Source organism: Cyprinodon tularosa, unplaced genomic scaffold (assembly GCF_016077235.1).
Source record: "Cyprinodon tularosa strain WSP-4 unplaced genomic scaffold, ASM1607723v1 ctg597, whole genome shotgun sequence".
Taxonomy (NCBI): Eukaryota; Metazoa; Chordata; class Actinopteri; order Cyprinodontiformes; family Cyprinodontidae; genus Cyprinodon; species Cyprinodon tularosa.
In genome coordinates, this window is record NW_024039337.1 from 658,387 (window position 1) to 680,441 (window position 22,055).

General features: G+C 42.4%; 1 protein-coding gene across 10 annotated transcripts in view; it reads right to left on the reverse strand.

Annotated features, from left to right (window-relative positions):
• The window catches only part of prrc2c (proline-rich coiled-coil 2C), a 34,640-nt gene that overhangs the window by 10,185 nt on the left and 2,400 nt on the right, over positions 1-22,055 (reverse strand). For 8 of the 10 annotated variants that reach the window (XM_038306895.1, XM_038306894.1, XM_038306901.1 and 5 more), the window contains exons 2-15: positions 18,596-18,765; positions 18,042-18,216; positions 17,842-17,951; positions 14,638-14,763; positions 13,705-14,006; positions 13,538-13,617; positions 13,234-13,379; positions 13,047-13,134; positions 11,212-11,374; positions 10,499-11,117; positions 10,254-10,426; positions 6,345-6,603; positions 6,042-6,249; positions 3,509-5,947 (exon numbers count right to left, since the gene is read on the reverse strand). In XM_038306895.1, the coding sequence (XP_038162823.1) occupies positions 3,509-5,947; positions 6,042-6,249; positions 6,345-6,603; positions 10,254-10,426; positions 10,499-11,117; positions 11,212-11,374; positions 13,047-13,134; positions 13,234-13,379; positions 13,538-13,617; positions 13,705-14,006; positions 14,638-14,763; positions 17,842-17,951; positions 18,042-18,216; positions 18,596-18,710 (5,003 nt within the window). In that variant the 5' untranslated portion in view covers positions 18,711-18,765. The remainder of the gene's footprint in view (positions 1-3,508; positions 5,948-6,041; positions 6,250-6,344; positions 6,604-10,253; positions 10,427-10,498; positions 11,118-11,211; positions 11,375-13,046; positions 13,135-13,233; positions 13,380-13,537; positions 13,618-13,704; positions 14,007-14,637; positions 14,764-17,841; positions 17,952-18,041; positions 18,217-18,595; positions 18,766-22,055) is intronic. The other 2 variants (XM_038306896.1, XM_038306900.1) reach the window with 1 other exon arrangement.

A 22,055-nucleotide genomic window follows, 5' to 3' on the forward strand; every position in this document is an offset into this window, starting at 1 on the left:
AAACAGAAATCGATCAGGGCTGTCCTGATGGGGCGACAGTGGGGTTGGATGTAGGAGTTTGCCCTAAAATCGAAGGATTGACGGTTCAAGCCCCGACTCCGACTTTCAGTGTCGTTGTGTCCTTGTGCAAGACACTTCACCTGCATTGTCTACTGATGGCGGTCAGAGGGCCCGGTGGCGCCAGTGTACGGCAGCCCCGCTTCTGTCAGTGAGCCCCAGGGCAGCTGTGGCTACAATGTAGCTTGCCACCATCAGTGTGTGCGTGAATGGGTGAATGAATGTAGTGTAAAGCGCTTTGGTCAAGTCTCCTAACTTGAATAAAGGCGCTATATAAGTACAGGACATTTACCATTTATGATCCGCTCCCAGGTTCAGAGATGAGGTTCAATCAATTTTAAATGACTATTTTAAGAAATCATTAAGAAACCCAGGCTTTTTTCTATCAGTTTTAAATCTACTGAAAATCTTCCAGAAATTTATTTTGGGACATTTCTAGTAACCTGACTCCGCCAGATGGATTTGCTCCGCATATCCATCTGGAAACCTTACGTTGAAGTAATTTTGGGAAGAGGCGAAAATACTGGTTAGCTGATTGGCCTATGTTGGTGATAGACGGGCCAAATAAACCAATCAGATCAACGAAGCATATGACGTACTAACAGCCAGGCTACTCTTTCCGAAACCAGTCGGGAGAAGAGCAAAAACATCTTTTCCTCTGATAAAAGCCTCCAGAGCAGTGTTTTGCTCTTCTTTCAGTGAAGAAATACTCTGTAATTCCGATAAAACTTGCTCGATAGCCACGCTAACACTAGTTTCATCGACTGAAGCCGCCATGTTCTTTAGACTGAACCGTCGCACTTCTCGTTGCGTCACACCTCAACCCGCCTCAAAGCCAACGCTGATTGGACGTTCGTTTGGTGAACGACTCCAAATTTTCTTTAACGGAGAGTCTCCAGACTGATTAGCGAGTGAAACCTTGAAAGCTCGCAAGATCAGGATGGTCTCACGAGGCTACATTTCTAGTGCTTTGAAAAAAATAAAATAAAATTGGAGCAACAGCACTTGGAACAGCAATGTTGCAATCGAAAATATTCACTTTTCCAGATTGTAGATTCAATAACAATATATATCGATCGATAGACGAGTTTTGCGATATAAAGAAAGAGGGTTGATAAAAATCTGATATGGAAACACAGGCTTCCTTCCTTTTCATTGCAGCCTATCCAGTAGGTTGATGCTACAGTCACCACTTCCCACCAACCAATCCCAATCGGTCTCAGCTCCGCAGTGAGATGGCGCTACTCGGACTCATCTATCCGGAAGCCAAACGAGTAGAAGAGGAACATTAATTTCACTAGAGTGAAACGTGCTGCCATGGCAATTTGGGGAATTTTGTGCTGAAATCCCTAAAAAGAAAAGGAGACGACGTATTTGGACAAAGACATGGCTGAGCAAACGTGGCTACTACGGTCTGTCAGTTTTACAGAAATAACTCCATCTCACTCATTGCACCCCCGCCATGGTGCTGGGTTTTCATCTGATGGGAAGAAGAAGAATCCTTGCCTACGATGGTCGACTGAAAATCAGACATTTGTCTTTCTCCCGACCTTACGATTCCTGATGGGGAGGTGGTCGTGAGAGGCTGATCGCCCCCCCTGTTCACTACATGACGCAAAATGAGGCTGAAAGTCGGGCCAAACGAAAAATTCGCACACGACTGGAAAGCCGCCCCGAAAAGGGCAAAAAAATAAAAGTCGCACAGAATATGCCTGGCTTAATTTGTACAATAAGTGCAAGGAATCAGAGCAAAATGAGCTGCAATCTGTGTCTTACTACGTTACATCATCGGATCTCTGGTCAAGACGCACACCCGAGCACGCCCTACCCCCCCTTTTCTCTGAACCAACTCTTCAGATTGATCATGGCGTGAGTAAACAGTCCAGCATGTTATAAGGCAAAAGGAGGAAAGAGGCGGCGGAGGCAAACATGCAAGCAAATTAATGCAGAAGAGACTTCCTCAATTATACGATTTAGCAAAATTTCAAATTGTGGACTTTTAAAAACATAAACTAATCTAATTAATTTGATTTAACGCCCAGCTCTACATAGAAGCCATATTCATATACTTCCAGACTCTGCAATACAGAAAAAAAACAAAACTTTTTTTCTTTAAGGTTTAAAAGCATATTAATGGGATTGCTTTTTAATAAATGTTACACAAAACTGAAGCTCTTTTCTTCCCGTTTATTTTTAAATTAAATACCTTTAAACCTTTAAGTCTATGTGATGTAAAAAAAAATAAGTAAAAAGTAGGGATGCACGATATTGGGATTTTGGCCGATATCCGATATGCCGATATTTTAAAACTCATGTAGCCGATAACAGATATCGATACCGATGTTAAAGCTGGACAAAAATAAGTAGTCATTGAAAATAGCAGTTTTGTTCTCCATTTCTGAATAATATACTCAAATATTTCATATGCTGATATCAAATTGATTTTTAAAAATGCGGTATCGATCTATTTTACTTTCAAAATCTCGTGAAATTTCATTGTTCTGTTACAAACTCTCGTGATATTTTGCAAATTCTTGTGAGATTTTGTTAGTAAAATAGATCGATACCGCGTCAATATATCAACATATAAAAATATGGCAACATTTGGTGAATTTTCGGGGGATTTCGTAGCTTAACGATGACATATAGCAATATTTCATTAGTAAAAGAGATTGATATGGTGTTTTTAAATGGCAATATATCAGCATATGAAGATATTGGGATATTTTAATGTATCAATATTTTTTCCCTCGTCTTTAGAAGTTTTTAAGTTTGTAAAAAAGAAGTTTTTGAGGAAGAAGAAGAAGTAGTATTTATTTTTTTTATTTTTTATTTTTTTAGACTTTAGAAACTCAGAAGCTGATCAAATGTCGGGTTAAATATCGGTGGGGTGGCCGATGTCCGATATTCAGTTCGAAGGCCGATACCGATAGGGGGCCGATTATATCGTGCATCCCTAGTAAAAAGTATAGATGAATGTAAGGGTGTCAAAAACAAACAAAATGGACTATAATTAACTCAATGGAATGAGAGTAGAAATGGGATGTTAAAACAGTAAAAATGGGAAATATGAACCCATGCAGCATGGGTTATCCATTGGATTAGCAGTGAATAAGTTTATATTGAAGAAGTATTTGGCTAAATAAACAAAGAATAACAGGTGCATGAATGCACAGAAAAATTGACAGATCTAGATACAACTTCTACACCAGATGGGGTATAAAGTCTAAATACAGATGATTTTCCAGGAGCTATTCTGTGCTGTGCAGGAATCCTCCCTACAGCCGTTTCAACCCTCTGTGGTGTCCAGTTTCATCTCAGTATGACAGACTTCACAAAGGGTTACTGTCTGCAGGTTTTAGTCTGTTCATGGAGTCTATTTCTTTGTGAAAATGTTAATAGATGGAGACAAAAAGCGATAGCAGACAGAAGGCCATTGTTTTCCACTCACCCTTTGCGTCCAGTCTTGCCCCCTCCTCTCCTGTCTCCTTTGCCTCCTGCGTAACTCCGTCCTGGTTTGGCTCCGCTCTGCGTTCTACGATTCTGCCTCTCCGTAGGTCTCTGACTTGAGAAACTCCTCTTGGCCGTTTGGGATACTTCTCGTTTTGGAGTCACACCTCCATCCGGTGGACTTTTACTAGGCGTCAAAGTGCCCTGAGGGGGTGTGGGTGCTGGGGCAGAAGCAGCGGCTGCCTCATTAGCAGCTTCCAGTGCTCCTTTCCTGTCCTCTCGTTCTCTCCTTTCATTGAAGTCGCTGCTCTCTGAGGCGGTCTCCCACTCCTCATTTGCTTGATCTGAGGAGTTCTGGTTGGACAAGTCGGGGGACTTGCTGCCCACTGCAGTGATGGTGGAACCGCTGGTCTCAGGCAGGGATGTTTCTATGGGGGCTGTTTGGTCATGTGCAGGTGCAGCTGCTGCCACCTCCGCAGGCACAGTTAGAGGAGTTCCTGGAGCTCGAGACATGGTGGGTGACTGGGACACTGAAGCGGGTGCAGAACTGGGGGCGGCTGCAGCAGCCACAGAAGGCAACGGAACAGGAGGACTGGTAGCAGAATATCCAGTTCCCAACACAGCTGCCTCGCGCTCTTTCAAGCGCCTAAAGCGGGGAGGTTTATCCTGCCTCGGGGGTCTAGCTGGTCGAGTTCTGCGAGGTCTCTCTCTGCTGCTCTGAGGACCCCCCTCTCCAAATTTCTTTCCCTCCAATTTCGGGGGTCGTCGATCAGCAGGGGGGTTGTCGTATCTCATTGCACAGTCTGCCTCCTCGGGCCTGAACGTCTCCATCGGTTTAGAAGGCCACTGAGAGGAAGAGTCCCTGGGTCCGGATCGTCGAAGAGGGGCCGAGCGTGGACCCCCGCGCTCCCTGGTGCCACCTCGCCTGCTGTACAATCCCCCCCGCCCTCGCTGAGAAGGCTCTCCCTTTGGAAGAAAGCCTGGTTTTGGTCTGCTGTCGTCTTCTCCTCTCATTCCAGCCTTTTCCCCGACATGCGGCGGCTCAAAGCCCAGCTTGTGAGGTCCCAGACGCGCCTCAGCGGGGAGATCTCTTCTTAGTGGACGGCTGGGTTTGGTGCTGGGCTCCCGGTCGGAGGGTCCGGTGTCGCTGGCCGATTCTCTGCCGCCTGCGCTTTCAGAGTCTGAGTCCGAACCACGCCGCCGCCTGCGTTTTGGAATGACTTCAAAGTCCGAGCTCTCGCTGTGCGTTTCACTTTCCTCTCTGTTACGGAAGGCTGCGGCGCCTCCGGCAGAAGGTAAATCGGAGCGTAATCGCGCCTCTCTGTAGGCGAACTCCGCCCGGCTACGGCCACGACTTCCCCTGCCACGACCGCTGTAACTTCCTCTGTAGCTCCGCCCTCTGGAGTAGTACTCCCCTCGACCGCGGCCTTTAAAACTGGAGTCCATAGGCCATTCCCTCTCCTTATCAGCTTCCTTTTCTCTGTCTCTGTCCTGTTCCCGCTCCCTTTCCTCTCTTCTGTAGGCACGCGTCGGGAGATGGGGCTCCTTCCGGCTGGGAAGTTTTGGTTCTGGATGCTTGTCGTTACATGGAAGTTTATCTGGTTTCTCTTCTTGGGAAGAAGAGGTGGGCACCCCAGAAGAAGGCTGTGAGTCTCTGGCCCTATGGTGGGGAACTGGGGCTTCATCGGCTTCAGCAGGTTCCTTCTTCACTTCAGCCTGAACTCGACAGCTTTCAGAGACGGCTGCAGCTGCTGATGGCGCTTTAACGGACTGATCCTTTTTGGATCGGTCCCCTTTCTCCCCTCTCTCGTGACGTTTCTCTCGCTCTTCTCTTTGCTCCCGCTCTTCTTTCATATCCCTCAGAACAGGCTTTTTTATAGGCCCCGACCTGCGAACAGGTCTCTCTCCTCCTGGTCCGTCTCTGCGACCGGACCCCGATCTCCCACCCCACCGGAGCTCAGCTTTCTGCTTGCTTGGAGCCGGCAGAGGGAGCTTCTCCAATTTGAGCAATCCATCTGCTGGCGGTGTAGCCCTGTTGCTCGTTACAGCAGCCTGGGAGTAGAGCTCACTTTGTGGCTTATCAGCCGCTCGCTCACCTTCGTCTTGGAGCTCTAGCGGTTTTGCAGCCAGGGGTAGCCCATCAAACCTGGGTTCATCCAGCTTAAGGGAGTGGCTGGAACCCTGAGACACACTTCTCTGGAGCATGGCCTGACCGAGAGCTTCCACTTCTTCCCCACTAGGCAGGCCTTGCTCGTCAGCTTCAAAAGTTGAGCTTACAGGGGCCCTATCTAGAGGCCCCGGCACATCCTCCAGGCCCTGAGTAAACGCAGACAGCGACTCTGAATCCCGAAAGAAGGCATTCTTACGGGTCTCCACCACACCATGATCCTGAGCATAAATAGCCGGCAGACCCCTGTCCAGATCCAAACCAGAGTCAATCCTTCAAAAACAAAACAAGTTGCAATTAGACCAAGTCTGTTTTATAAACTTACGACACATAAATTGACCATTTAATGCGAGCTGATTTTCCTTACCTTTGCTCCTTATTGTCCTCGCGTTTAGGGGGAGTAGCCGAAGGCAATGGTTCTGACTGTGGGTAGGGGTCTGTTCCCCAGACCATCCGCGAGTCTGTGGGGAAGCCGTGGTCTCGTACTGGTCGGGACAAGTGGTCAAACGAATCAGAGCTAGAACTGGAGTTGTCACCCGGTTCTCTGCGGACAATCTGCTTCTGAGGCATTCGCCCTGAAAATATCAGAACAGATAAAATATAAATAAATAAAAACTGTTTTTTTTTTTTTAAACCAATTCATTTCAACCATTTTCCTGCTTTTGCTCACCAGGGTGGATGTTTGCTGGGATGTCCATAGGGGGGCGGCCCGACATCATGCGGGGGTCCATGTAGGGTTGCATCATGAGCCAGCGGGGGTCAAACCCCATAGAGGGAAGGTGCTGGTGGTGGGGGCCCATAGGTTGGTACATGGAGCGGTGTTGCTGCTGCTGCTGCTGGGTAGCTGGAACGCTGCCACCACCCGACGGCGACACAGAACCTCCGCTTTGCTGTTGCTGCTGTTGCCATTGCTGCTGCTTCATCTGCTCCTGTGGAAGCAATGCAGCATTTTAACAACCTCAGAAAACGGCTGGAATATGAATGAAGTGAACCCTGTAAACATTAGCAACGGGCAAGTTTCCCGGGGATGGCGAGTTAGTTTAGTAGCTGTTGTATTAAAAGAAATAGGGTGGTGTATTCATATTTTAAAAATGGTCAGAAAAGCTTCCCAGTCCAGACAGCTAACAAGCTAGCTGATGACAGAAGCACAGCTGCTGTTTGTACCTATTGCTTTCCCTAATAATTGGGAAGGGGGGGAATCGTAAATGGAATAAAGAAAAAGTTTAAGTTTGAGATTTGATTTTTAGGCCATATCACCCAGCCCTACTTGAAACTAGGGGTGGGCGATATATCGAATATACTGTAGTATCTCTGGTATTCCCATGCATGATAGTTAAAATAACTATCACAGACATCAAGTACAAATTCGCATGACGACATTAAGCCGTCTGCATCCATTTCACTGGGTTTTATTTCCCCCCACACGTTGAATGAATCATAAAGCCCTCCTCCAAACAGGATTATTTCCTGCGCTACACACACTACAACAACCGTCAAACAAAATATGGTGACAGCAGGTGTTTCAGCAGAGCGTGATACAGCAGTGGTTTGGATTACACACCGAGGGCGACGAATGAAAGACGCCAATTTGTAAGACCAAAAAACATTGCTGCAAAAGGTAGTACAAATTTATTCCATCCAAGAATGTTGTAAACTCAAAACATTCAATAAACCAGCTATGAAGCCGATGGCGTTGGCCTCGTCGTTCGAAAAAGCGATCCAATATGAGAGAAACAGGAAGAGATGGAGGGAAATCACGGAAGCCATTTATGCCGTTATTCGAATGTTTTTAGATGCTCTAATAAGGCATTCTCTAAACTTGGAAATGTTCTCAAAAATTCCCAGCACGTAAAAGATCAGTGCTAGTTTGGAGATGCTCTGATATTTTGGATAGCATTTCCAATTTGTTTTGTAATTTTAGCTCAATTTATTTTTTCATTCCGCTTTTTTATTATTTTATTATGCAAAAAAGAGGCCTTGTTTATTTTGTGTGTGTCTTTGTTTCCTGGTTTTTTTGTTTTTGTTTTTTTTTTTACGGCACTAGTGGCTTGTTTTTTGGACAGTAGGCTGACAGGAAAGGGGGTATGAGAGAGGGGGAGAGACATGAGGGAAAGGACCACAGGTAGGATTCGAACCCAGGTCGCCCGCGTCGAGGACTAAGGCCTCTGTACATGGGTCGTGGGTGCTAAATCCTGCACCACCTGCACGCCCATGGCAGAATTATTAGAGAAAAGCTTTAAGCTGGTTAAGATAAAATGAAATTTGCTCAGTGGGGCCGTGGGTACCACTACTGCCTTGTAACAAGAAGGTTCTGGGTTCGATTCCCGGCCTGGGGTCTTTCTGCATAGAGTTTGCATGTTCTCCCTGAGCATGTGTGGCTTCTCTCCGGGTACTCCGGCTTCCTCCCACAGTCCAAAAACATGACTGTGAGGTTAATTGGCTTCTCTAAATTCCCCTTAGGTGTGATTGTGTGCATGAATGGTTGTTTGTCTCTGTTGCCCTGTGATGGACTGGCGACCTGTCCAGGGTGGACCCCACCTCTCACCTGTAGACAGCTGGAGATAGACACAACCGTGTAAGAAAATGGATAGATGGATCGTGATATATATATCGTGTATCGCGATATAGCCCAAATATCTAGTGATATTAGATTTTCTTCATATTGGCCAGTCCTACGTGAAACATATTCCTGTTTTACGTTGCACTAAAATGTGCAAAAAGTCAATGTCAACAGGAGGGAAAAAAATTATAAAAAGCTTAATAATTTCCTATTTTCCATTAACGAGGTGGTAAATTGGTGACTTTCCTTTTAAAGCTACACAATGCTAATCTTTCTAATATTCTAGTTCTCAATGAGGAAATTAGAATCTTCTGAAATTCGCATCTACAGGTGCTGGTCATAAAATTAGAATATCATGAAAAAGTAGATTGATTTCAGTAATTCCATTTAAAAAGTGAAACTTGTATATTATATTCATACATTACATACAAACTCATATATTTCAGATGTTTATTTTGTTTAATTTTGATGATTACAAATGACAACAAATGAAAATCTCAAATTCATCATATCAGAAAATTAGAATATTGTGAAAAGGTTCAAAATTGATGGCCCCTGGTGCCACACTCTAATCAGCTAATTAACTCAAACCACCTGCAAAAGCCTTTAAATGGTCTTTCAGTCTAGTTCTATAGGCTACACAATCATGGGGAAGACTGCTGACTTGACAGTTGTCCAAAAGACGACCATCGACACCTTGCACAAGGAGGGCAAGACACAAAAGGTCATCGCTAAAGAGGCTGGCTGTTCACAGAGCTCAGTGTCCAAGCACATTAATAGAGAGGCGAAGGGAAGGAAAAGATGTGGTCGAAAAAAGTGTACAAGCAAGAGAGATAACCGCACCCTGGAGAGGATTGTGAAACAAAACCCATTCAAAAATGTGGGGGAGATTCACAAAGAGTGGACTGCAGCTGGAGTGAGTGCTTCAAGAACCACCACACACAGACGTATGAAAGACATGGGTTTCTGCTGTCGCATTCCTTGTGTCAAGCCACTCTTGAACCACAGACAGCGTCAGAAGCGTCTTGCCTGGGCTAAAGAGAAACAGGACTGGACTGCTGGTGAGTGGTCCAAAGTCATGTTCTCTGATGAAAGTAAATTTTGCATTTCCTTTGGAAATCAAGGTCCCAGAGTCTGGAGGAAAAGAAGAGAGGCACTTCATCCACGTTGCTTGAAGTCCAGTGTAAAGTTTCCACAGTCAGTGATGGTTTGGGGTGCCATGTCATCTGCTGGTGTTGGTCCATTGTGTTTTCTGAGGTCCAGGGTCAACGCAGCCACATACCAGGAAGTTTTAGAGCACTTCATGCTTCCTGCAGCTGACCAACTTTTTGGAGATGCAGATTTCATTTTCCAACAGGACTTGGCACCTGCACACAGTGCCAAAGCTACCAGTACCTGGTTGAAGGACCATGGTATCCCTGTTCTTAATTGGCCAGCAAACTCTCCTGACCTTAACCCCATAGAAAAGCTATGGGGTATTGTGAAGAAGAAGATGCAATACACCAGACCCAACAATTCAGAAGAGCTAAAAGCCACTATTAGAGCAACCTGGGCTATCATAACACCTGAGCAGTGCCACAGACTGATCGACTCCATGCCACGCCGCATTGCTGCAGTAATACAGGCCAAAGGAGGCCCAACTAAATACTGAGTGCTGTACATGCTCATACTTTTCATGTTCATACTTTTCAGTTGGCCAACATTTCTATAAATCCTTTGTTTTTATTGGTCTTCAGTAATATTCTAATTTTCTGATATGATGAATTTGAGATTTTCATTTGTTGTCATTTGTAATCATCAAAATTAAACAAAATAAACATCTGAAATATATGAGTTTGTATGTAATGTATGAATATAATATACAAGTTTCACTTTTTAAATGGAATTACTGAAATCAATCTACTTTTTCATGATATTCTAATTTTATGACCAGCACCTGTAAAGCTTTATTAAATCTAATAACCCCCCCACTGCTGCTTCTCTGGTTCCTTTTTGAACAGATGAAGTTTAGAGTTTTACCTGCTGTCTGAGGAACCGTGGTGGCAGAGACTTCTGGAACTGTTTAGAGTAGCCTGAGATCACAGACGGACGCATAGCAGTTGCTGCCTCTCCTTCCAGTGGTGGGGGTGCGACGGGTACTTCCTCCCCTCCAGGAGGCTCCATGTGAGGCATGGGCAGGTGGGACTCATCCACTGCAAAAACACGACTTTAGAATCCAAGACAGCCTGTATATTAACAGATCATCTGCAGAGCCTTGGTCCTACCTCTGTTCTCCTCCATGTTAAAATAATCCTGAATCTGTACAGACGTCCTGTCGGTCTGGTTCTCCTGCACCAGTGGACCACCTTCAGTCAGAGCGGTTTCTCCTTCACCCTGAGGCTCTAGGGCTACAGTTACAGGTCTTTGGACGGGGGGGCTGGGCTGCGTTCGCTCAGGCTCTTCCTCAGTGCTGGGTTCTGCTCGCTCTGTCCTTTCCCCGTCTCGATCCGCCCTCTCCGATTGCCCAACTGGGACCTCCGACTGTTGAACTGAGACGGAGGGCACAGGACTGGATGCGGGAACGGATGCTAATAAGGCTTCCTCTCCAGCAACGCTCGCTTCTTCATTAGTGGTTTGATCGCTGGCAGGTTTGCCCTCGTTGGCCTGTCTGCGTTTCTCATTTAAACGTTTCAGTTTTTCAGCACAAGCGGCCAGCCTCTGCTCCTCCATGCGTCGCTCCTCCTCTTCTCTCCTCCGTCTCGCCCGCTCTACGGCTTCAGAGATTTCAGACTGCTTCTTTCTTTTCTGTCGCCAGGCTTCAGAGTCTTCGTCTGCGCCCGGTGCTACAGTTGCTTGTGGTTTGTTGCCCCGTGGAGCACCGCTACTGCCAGACCGAGCCCCACTCTACAATCAGAAACCATTACACACCAACTGAGAAACATGCCATCAATTGGGTGGAGGTCTAATAGTGGGGTAGAGTGATCAAAACATGCTGTACCTGGTAGTCCAGTGAAGCAGGCAATTTACTGTACTGCCCCACACTGCCAGGTGATGGTGCTCTAGGATCAACGCTGTCAGCCCAGGTCTTGGTGGCCCCACGCTCTTCAGATCCATCCTTCCAACCTTCCTGATTCTCCGATGTCCGAGACCTCATCCACTCCCTGACAAATTAGGAAGAAAAACATTCCTTTTAATAAACCAATCAGTCTTCTTACTCAGATATAGCTGTAGCTTAAAAGGTAAACAGAAAATTCAACTATATATTATATATTGTGGTTTCTTTTTCACTGATCTTATCTGCCTTTGCAAAGGTCTGAAAAACTAATTGATCTAACCTTTGATTTGTATTCCCAGCAGTAATTAAATACGTTTTTATGTTTTCACAGGTGCTGATTAATGCAACATTTAAAGATCGGGAATCTGCGATCAGCCAAAAGCTTCTAATCAATTCACATGTATTCCCAACTCAAAGGAAAAGCCTGAACCACCAGTTCATTTGGCTTTCTTACAAAATTTTGCAGATTTTTTTTAAACAAAGTAAAATATTTTAAAGATCAAGAGAGTCTAAGGCTACATTCACACTGCAAGCTTTAATGCTCAAATCCTAATTTTTAAGAAATCGGATTTCCAAATATATGTGACTTGCATGTGATCTCCTGTGTGAGCTGCATTCATACAAAGTGTCTCATATGCGCAGTAAAGGAGTAAAGGATGCAGTAAAGGATGCAATGATGTCACAAGCAAGCATGCTCTGTATTTAAGGACGTAAACATGGATCTGGAGTTTTCACAACCTTAAAAAGACAACAACAATCTTTACAAGAAGTTTAAACATAAATACTACCCTCTGCATTATCGTCCGCCAGGGTTGTTGTTTTTCTTGCCGTTTCTGCGTAGCAAGATGCATAATAGTGACCTTTGTCGGGTATTAATGACGTTCAGGTCGGATTAATGCGACCTGGCCATTCAGACGCAGGTCGCATTTAAAAAGATCGGATTCGTATCGGTTTCAGGACCACAGAGCCAAGTGGCCTGGGTCTCATTGGAAAAAAATTGGATCCGTGTTATTCAGACTGTCATGAAAAGATCAGACACAGGTCAGATATGGGCAAAAAATAAATAATAAAATCAGATTTGAGTCACTTCAGGCTGTTGTGTGAACGTAGCCTGAGAGAAATTAACATATAAATATTTGATAAGGTTTTTCTGCATGGACAGGTCATACCAAAGTAAAAATATTTTGAGTGAATTAAACAATCTTTCTGATCAAGTTAACGGGCAATGGTGCTGAAACCATTAATTGGATTAATCATGATTATTGAAAAAAATTGTCAGCTAATTTAGTAATCAATTAATTGTTAACTGGAGTATAGAGACTCTAAAACATGCCTTTAGCTGACAGAGGAACCCACTTAGAGCAGGAATTATATCAGAATAGTAAAAAGAAAAAAACCTTTTCGTCTGTCAATATGCTCTGTCACAAACTCCTCAATTGGAAAAATTTTGTTTCTCCTGGTTTAATTTCATAAAACAAATCTTTAAGGAACCTTTATGATCCGATTATCAATAAAAAAATAAATAAAGAGTTGACAGATTAATCGCTTAGCAATTATTTGGGCTGCAATTATTAGTTGCAGCCCTAATTGGCACGAAAATAAATTTTTTAGAATTAAAGCATGCTTTGAACAACTTTGGTACAAATGTGGCGATTCTGCAAAAAAGTCCTCATGCTTTAGTAACTTTTGTTGTGTGTTTTCCGTCCAAGCAATTAATATAAATATCCTAAAAATGATTATTAAATACCTAAAGATACCCGACTTTATAAAAGCCTCACCAGTTTTCTCCTTTTTCTTTAGCAGCTTGGTTTTCCTCATCGTCGCTGAAGTTCAGTTTCTCGGTGTAGTCGACTTCCATCTGAGCGCCTGATCATATCGGACACAATTTGTGAGAGACTTGAAGACAAACGCTGAAACCGTTTAATCCCTCTACAGGCGATGAGTGAGAAGTAAAAAGCTGCTGACCTGCCCAGCCTTCATCCGTATCGGTGTCTAAATTGTCGAGCTCCTTCAGTTCCGTTGCACTGATGATGGAGGGTCTGTCGGGATCTAGGAGCCAGGATTGAGGGGGTGGCTGCTGGGGCCGCGCTGAACGAGAACCCCTGGGGATCCAACACGATTAAAACAGAAACAAATTTATACATCTTTTGTTCAGCCACGACATTGAAAAACACGTTTTAGCCGTCATATCACTATGGCTAGCCGAGTGTATGTAGATTTCTAAGTGCTAACAAACGTTATTCAATAAAAGCTGGTGATTTAAACTCACTTTCCGCCATCCTGTGGCACAGGATATCTGAGGTTCGCCTGTCCGGGGGCAAACGACACTTGCGGATAGGCATGGAACATCTACAATCGAAACAATGACGGCGTCACACAGTGTTAGAACAAAAAGGAAAAGGTGCTGCTGCTGCTTCCGGTATCTTTGTGACTTACATAAGGTGGCATCATGCTCCTAAAAGCAGGGTCAAAGTGAGTTGGCAGACCTGCAGGGGGCTGCTGCCCCCCATTAAGTTTAGGCTGAGAGGCGACGGGAGGAGGACACTTCTCTCTGCCATCCCTTTTCTGCTCCCTTTGACCTTTGGTCGTTGAATTTCGGCTAGGTTCTTCAGCTTCAATAGGGGGTGTGGCGGTACCGAGGCTTGGACTGCTCTCCTCCTGAGGCTTGGTGTCCATCTCAGGGGGGCTGGTTGCAGTGTTCAAATTCCTGCCTCCACCTTCACGCCAACTGCCAACATCTGAGAGCAAAAAGGAGGAACTGTTGATTTTCTCTGTAAAAAAAAAAATCTGTTTAAGTTCAGTTTGGAGTCAGAGAAAACGGTCAAATTCAGCTGAAAGTGGAAACAAATATTTTTTAAAGTTGGTCATAAGTGGACGAACGGATCAAAGGATGGAAGATGGACATATGGACAGATTAGTGGACAGACTGATTAAGGACAGGAAAGAACAAAAAAAGGGGGAAAAGAAGGATAAATGGATGGACAGAAAGTAATTATTAAATGGAACAGTTTTTTTTTTTTTTAATAATGGAACTAGGAATAAGATCTGCACATCTCTAAGCTTCCACACTTTTCCACATGAAGTTGAAAAATCTGACAGCTAAACGGGATCTTACAATTTAAAAGAGATGCTTTATATCATTAATAAAAAAAAAAAATAAAAAAAAGGGAAAAATGCTCAAAAAAAAAAATTAAAAAGCAAACCTCACAGGTCTGTTTACATTTGATAGAATAACTTTTTCTTCATGTCAACATGTGATAAAATTTTAACAGACTTTAAAGACATGAACTCATTCAGGGTTTTACATTTTTCCCCTTAGCTCTCCATTTTAAATCAGCCTGATGTAGACGTGTGCCAGTGTGGCCCTACTTTGCGGTCTGAGGCTTGGGCCCGGTCCATAAGGCTCTTCATCCTGACCATCTCCTTTCTCAGCTTCACCAGCTGCCTGCAGGCTGGGAAACTCTTGATGAAAATGAGTGCTTACACGAGGAGATCCTTCAATAAGAAACAAAACAACAGTGTCATTTGTTAAGGATTTTACAAACAAAGGAAATTATCAAGTTTTTAAATGTGCATAGCTTCTGTTTATACGTCAACTGCAAGAAATACAGCATAAAGAACACTTAAATACACTTAAACACTTAAATTCATCAGAAAATGCTTTGGATCTGATCTGTAAAGAATCTTTAGGATTACTAAATTGTGAGGGTAAAAAAACCGTCTCGAAACATTGGTGTATAGAGGGTCTATCAGAGATGGGGACTCGAGTTTGTGACTCGTACTCGAGTCGCACTTAAGTCGCATATTTAATGACTTCAGACTCGACTTGGACTTGCATTTGAAGGACTTCAGACTCGACTGAGACTAGTGATTTCTGACTTGTGAACAATATTTTATTCCAGTGTAAAAACACTTATTCAAGTGTTTGTTTTACTAACTTGACTGATCGCCGCTCGCCTTACCCGCACACAGAAGAGGTAAAAAAAAAAAAAAAAAAGCTGCACTTGTGGCCAGTATGGCCCCACACTCAGTCTTTGACACAAGGGGGAGCAAACAACTCAAAGACCCAAACCATGAAGCACTCAAGTTCAAGTTGTTTTATTTATACAAAAAGCCACAGCAAAAGTGGCATAATAAAACAGTCCTTTTCTTCTCCTGATAAAACCTAAAATTCAAACGCCAGCATCCACGCGCCAAAACCCCGTCGGAAGATATAGTCCTGTTTATACTTTAAGCGAGGGGGAGCGCTACTTACAGGCGAGGTTCCTCCTCTGCCTTACTGGGCCATCTGTGCACCCGCCTGCCTCTCCCCCCGGCAGCGCGTCCGTCTCTGTCACCTGCAGATTCCGTTCTCCTTCTCCTTTCCTTCAGACTCCTTTCATGTCGGCTTTAATCAGCCCTTGCTCACACCTGAGCGCAGCAATCACGCAGCGCAATTAATGCACTCCGCCTCCTCAGACAACTACTTCAGTCAAGTGCGCATGGATTGTCACAAGGGAAAAACAAACCAAAACAAGCAACCCAACATGCAGGAAAAATTCAAAAGTCTAAAATAAAGGAAAACAATCATATAAAAAAGAAACATTAAAACATGCAAAGCTCAAGAAGAAAATACAAAGAAAAACAAATCATATCTTCCTCTCCACACATGCAAAGCATAAAACTAACATTTAAATTAAAGAAAACCATAAATCATATTTTTCCCTGTGCAACACACTGACGTCACTGACGCAACATTACGTGACATATATGCCCGTGCGCATGCATGCATGCAACCCATACAGGTATGGAAGCGATGATTACCCCCCCTGTTTCGGTGCCACCGTTCATAATAACCTTTGGCTACAAAAACTTTACATGAGGCGGGAATAAAAGAGCAGCAAACTGCAGCTTCTTTAGAATAAAATACAGGATGCTTGGTCCACCACATCTAATTTTATCAGCCACAGTGCAGTGCAGGTGTACAGCCAGGGACATCACAGACATAAGGCAATAATTCAGGACCTTATTATTTCATGCAACCTCCCCTTGTCTTTGATCGACAAGCCCAGCTTTAAAAGCTTCATGGCAGTGGTAGAGGAGAAATATGTTGTGAATAATGTTGTAAATTGGCGCTAAATAAATAAACTGAATTGAAAATACTGCCCGCCAAGTCATTAAGTTACAAAAAGTTATTGCCACAATCTTTTATAAAAGTATTGTTATTGTCCTGCTATTTTTTTAGGGTTTTTCTTTATCTCTTGTAGTTGCTAACCTCATATGTATTAATAAAAGGCAGGATTGTGATTGTTTTTTTTCCACAGTCCTCATTTTCACTTAAAAATAAAAGAGCAGACATTTACTGCTAAAACTAGAAAAAGTTGTAACCACAAATGTCAGGTAAATACTGTAAGAAAATTTTTTTTTTTTAAAGAAAAAAAAATAAAAATGCAAAATTTATCTGGAAAAAATTTTTGCATGTGTGCTTTTTTTATTTGTATTTTTCATTTAGCAGTTCAAGATAATGATAATTCCATAGATATAATAGCGACCTTTAAGCTATACCGTCTCAGTGACAGAGATGAAAACACAAGGAGAAACAAGCAAGCACGAAAATTATTGCACTTTTTTAATTAATCAAGTGATTAGAATTTTTTGTGCGATTGATTATTGCGACAGGCCTTCTCAAGACTTGAGACTTGACTTGGACTTGCAAAAAATGACTTGTGAACATGTCTGGGGTCTATACAAAGATTTTAAAGTACTTCACAGAATTATTGAAAAAAAAAAATATGCATGTAAAAGATTCAATATTAATCAGGAAACCTGGAGAAGCCAAGAAGATTATAACGTAAACAGCTGGATTTACCTCCTCCGACTATTTACACGGATTCAACAGCATAAGGCAGGTTAAATTGAAGACTTTTTATTGCCACTTAAAATAAAAAATTAAGACCAACTTTACAATAAACAGCTAGTAGCTAAAAATTTACCCCAAATGTTTTTTTAACACAAACCATTACTTTCTGGCCCAGTAGATATGTTTCAAATTTTGAAAATCTTTCCATATAGGAAGAAAGTTAAACACACAAAAAACAGATTTTTAAACAACTACTGAACTGAATTCATTAACTTTTTTTAGTTCCCTACTCAATCCCTCTACTTTCTATGTCGTATTACCGCCAAACAATATCTGCAGATTTCTACTCGCGCTGTTGTTCAGGGTGGAACAGAACAGAGAACCACCTGCTACTTCTCCATAACTTGATTTTGAGGCTTTGACTTTCAAGCTTCGCATACGTGTCTCCACTCCCTTGATCGTGCCTCATCTACATTCCCTTAAACTTCCCCATGCTGTCCAGATAAAAAGTTGACCCCAATACATGATAAACACAACTGAAGTTCATTAAAGGACATTGTGGGTGAAAAATATCCCCCTTTGCATTTGTCAGAGATGGGTATATTCAGGCCAAAGTGCCCAAATTAAATCCTTATTGGACTTCCTAATGGTCCCTTTAATGATGCTAAACCAAAGTCTGCTTTATTTTAGAACCTTGTTGTTTAACACTAGCAGATGTATTTGATCATATTTACCATCGAGCTGCGGCTGCTTGTTATTTGCCCAGGAGCGGCTTCCTCCAGTAGAAAGCTCTTGTGACTGGAGTGGTGCTGGTTTGTTTTGAGGTGGGGGGGTTTCCTGTTGCCTATGGTAAAGAAATTTAAAACAGCACTTTAAAACAAAATCATTTTTATATCAATCCTCCACCCACAGAAAATGGACATGATTAGTTTACCTTTCCTCTCCTGGCTCAGCTCTAGACGCCCAGCCACTGCCGTCTTTGGGGACTATGTTGACGTTGGGGTCGTTTCCTTTGTTCTCTGCCTTTAGGCTGGGCAGGTTGGCTGGAGGGGGCATGCGCCTGCTGACGGCAACTTTGCCCAAACTCTGGAGCCCATGTCTGGCAGCCACTGGAATGAACATTTCAAAGCCGAATCGCAGCGATATTAAAACGTTTCATGGACATTTCAATATCGACACATTTCTACTTAACCCAGTTAAAAGGAAACCGTCAACCTGCTTCCAACCCTAACCTGAGTGCAATCTGTTATAACTGAAGGGAAACCAAAACGAATATTAAAAAAAAAAACTGATTTTAATATCATTCATCATACAAAGAACCTAAAACATCCGATACAAATTTCTGTGTTCACATCTAAAAATATAAACCACAAATTTGTTTGCCGACAAACTTTCCGTGAGTTTCTACAAAACCCCTTAAAATATAACCATCTTGTTTGATACTAGTTGTTAGAAAGTTTAAAGAGAAGGAAAAAAGTGAAGTCTTACCAGCGGTTTTCTGGGTTTCCAGAGATTTGCCCTTATAGGTGTTGAAAAGGCTAAGGGTTGCATATTTTGTTTTGCCATCCTTTGCCTTGGTGCTCTGCCCTGACTTCTCTGACATTTCGCTGGAAACTCATTGAGTCTGGTCCTTTGGCCTCGGCCCCAGAACCAGCCTCCTAAATGAAGAGAAAGACGAAAAAAAGAAACTTAAGATCCCTTTTTGATTTTGAATACAACAATATGGTACTTTGAGGGTATTGAAGAGTTGAAAGGACAGAAAGGGAAATAAAATGACGATCAGCAATTAGGCACATATGGGACAGCGCCGTCTTTTCAAGCAACCTGGAGGTCATTTATTATTGACAGTGGATGGGTGTAACATAGCTGGTGAGCTTTGAGGAGAGTTGAAGTGTGCTTATGCAGAAAAGATCTGACAGTTCAACTCTACACAGGTTTCTAGCCTAAAATAGGCAAGACAACCATCCCCTTAAAAAGAAATGTTCATTAGCAATATTGTATCTGAGGCCTAGTTAGCAACAGCTATGCAACCAACTTATGATTACAAAACAGAGACATAACTGTCCTAAATAATGTTAAATTACTATAGTAGTAATTAAAAGCATCAAAAAGATAGATAAAACATCTTTATAAAAACAAAAGGAATAATACATCCAAAGAAAGTCTAGAGTGGTGGACAAATTTTAAATAAAACCGTAAATAAATAATCTTTTTACATTTTTGACTGTTCGAAAATATAAGTTTGCATTTTGTTAAGAGACGAAAAGATTTTGCATAAATAGGAAGATTTGGCTGAAGTCACATCACATCAGAAGTCACATCACATCGTCTTGCACGGGTGAGGCATAAATGCAATTTCATTGTGTGCAGTGTTCACTTGTGTGTGCTGTGTCACAATGACAATGGGAGTTGGAGTTTCCCAAAGGGCTTTCACTTACTCACTTACATCAGACACTGAGAATCCTAGTAGCTCCATGACAGAGCGGAGACACTGGTTCTTCTTGAAAGAAGCCAAAGAAAGACCGTTTCTCAATTCACTAGAACGCAAGCACGGACTCCTGTCCTCGCCAAGTATGTTCTTAAGAAGAACACAGGAAAGTGCAGACTCCGGGAGAACTGGAGCACGTAGCATAACACACGCCTGGCTCGTCTGGAGCTGCATTTCACCTCCTTTTATTAATAGTCTCTAGGTAACAAATTCTAACTTTTTTTATTAGTAGGGGAATAATAATGAACACAGTCAATAAACACAAATCAAATGAACATTTCGCCAAATAAAACAAAAAAATAAATAAAAAAATCATCATCAGAGCCAGCGGTACTTCACACATGGCTATGCAGAGAGAGGGCTGCTGCAGACGGGCTGCGGTTAGCCCTGGCTGCTGTTTGCCTCGGAGCTCCGTTGGTTGCCGCGGTCCTCTCAACTTTGGAAACATTTTTTTTTTTATTACGCATTGATCGGTAAAATGGCAACATAGTAAAGCTTAAAGTATAATGTTCTCGCCTCAAATGATCTTAAAATGTACTTTTATTAAACAGCAGCAACAGAAAAGAGAACTTTTAACTTAATGCTCTGAGCGCTCAATAGAAAGCTGCTGCTACTGCCGCAGTGCATGCTGGGACAGCTGTCAACCTCAAGAACAGACAACTCTGCTCTGATCCGTACTGGAAAAATGGGGAGGGGCGAGAACAACATCCAGCGACCTTGTCCGTTCCTGGTCTACTGTTCTTGTGAGTTGTAACAGTATTAGGGCTGAGGCTGATGACGTTTTCACAAGTACATGTGAACACACAACTACACATGTTGAGAAACGGCAAGTGTGAGCATCGCTCAAGCTTAAATGGTTAAAATGTGCTGGCAGACATGGCTATTGGCTGGAAAACTGAACAAATGAAGGCTGGAAAGAAACAGGAAGGTACGAGTGCGCCACTTGCTGGTCGGGAGGAGTTAAAAGCATTTAATGACAAACATGTAAAACTGAATTTGTAATAAAATTTAATTTTGCACACCTGCACCTGTGATCTTCCTAGCAACGGATTAGCTTGTACGTCAGAATCAATACAAGGAACAATGAGCCAAATTAAAAAAGGAGCTAAAATTAAGTGCAAAGAAGCCTTCCTTTGTTTACATTATAACATATTAAAATAGAATACAGCAAGATTTATATTTATTGTTAAACTACACACATTGATTTATCATCAGCTTCTTTTCCATACATTACAAGATTGCTGATAAGAATGGTTAACCTAAAGCTCCAACATTAGAAAGAGCTGCTTTGGGGTTTATCTGATGTGAAACGCATGAGACAACTCAAATAACAAAAGGTTTTTTAGTACAAATGTTGCATAAATGGATTCAATGAATGGCTCCAGATTGTTTGTGGTATACCATTTTCAGAATGAACTACAGTATAAATTAAAAAGAACACAAGATCCAAATTACAGGGTGGTGAAAAGATGGCAGGATTAAACATTCACAAACCAACACCTCAGAAAGGCACGAAATGGGGGAAAATCCCTTGAGGAATTCACTAATTTCCTCTAATAAAAGGTCAGCAGTAAATGACTGGGACAAAGAAGGAGCATTAAAGCACACAGATCTGTCTCCACATCCTCTAAGATGACTGGATAAACAGTCTGCAACATGGCATCTAAGGTTGCCAGATGTCATCTAGCAACAACATCTCAATCAGAGCCGTTTTTAAATATAGTCTAAGATTCAGAAAATGCCGACTTGACAAATGCTGGGCAGGAACTGCTTGTGGCCCTTGTTTATAATTTGATACACAAACTGTGACACTGATTAAAATTAAAGACAAATCAGGCAAACCGCTAAACCACACTCTTTAGCACAATTACTACCTTATTGATGCATAACCAAACATCCTTATTTCCCATACCACAAACAAGAACAAAAAAAACCCAAAACAAAATAGTCAAATCTGAATGGAACAAATGTTCAACCAGATTTATTAGCCGTCATAAAAAAAGCCAACCTAAAATAATGAAAACAAGAAAAAAAGAAAGGATTGTAAAATGTACTTATTTGTTGAACATTATAGTTTGAGTGTTAAGCTATATGGGATAAAAAAAAAACAGAAAAAACAAAGATGCAGGAAGACACTGGCTCTTGAATCTGATGGACCCTGATGTCCAGTGTTTTTTTGTTTTTCCTGAATGCACAGCATGTAACACCAGCACAAACACTCTCCAGTACAGATCTTTTCACAGAAGGAACTTTTCGGTCTGGACACTTATACCTGACATTTAAAACTGGATTTTTTCCCCCTTCATTTCTACTACAAACAAATCTAGATGACAATGTTTTAATCACAGAACACTAGCCCAAACAATATAATTAGTGTAATTCCCCTGCTATGCAAATATAGTAGGCATGTTTAAAAAAACAACTACATACTCATGTCTAACAAAACCTTTGAATAGGAGC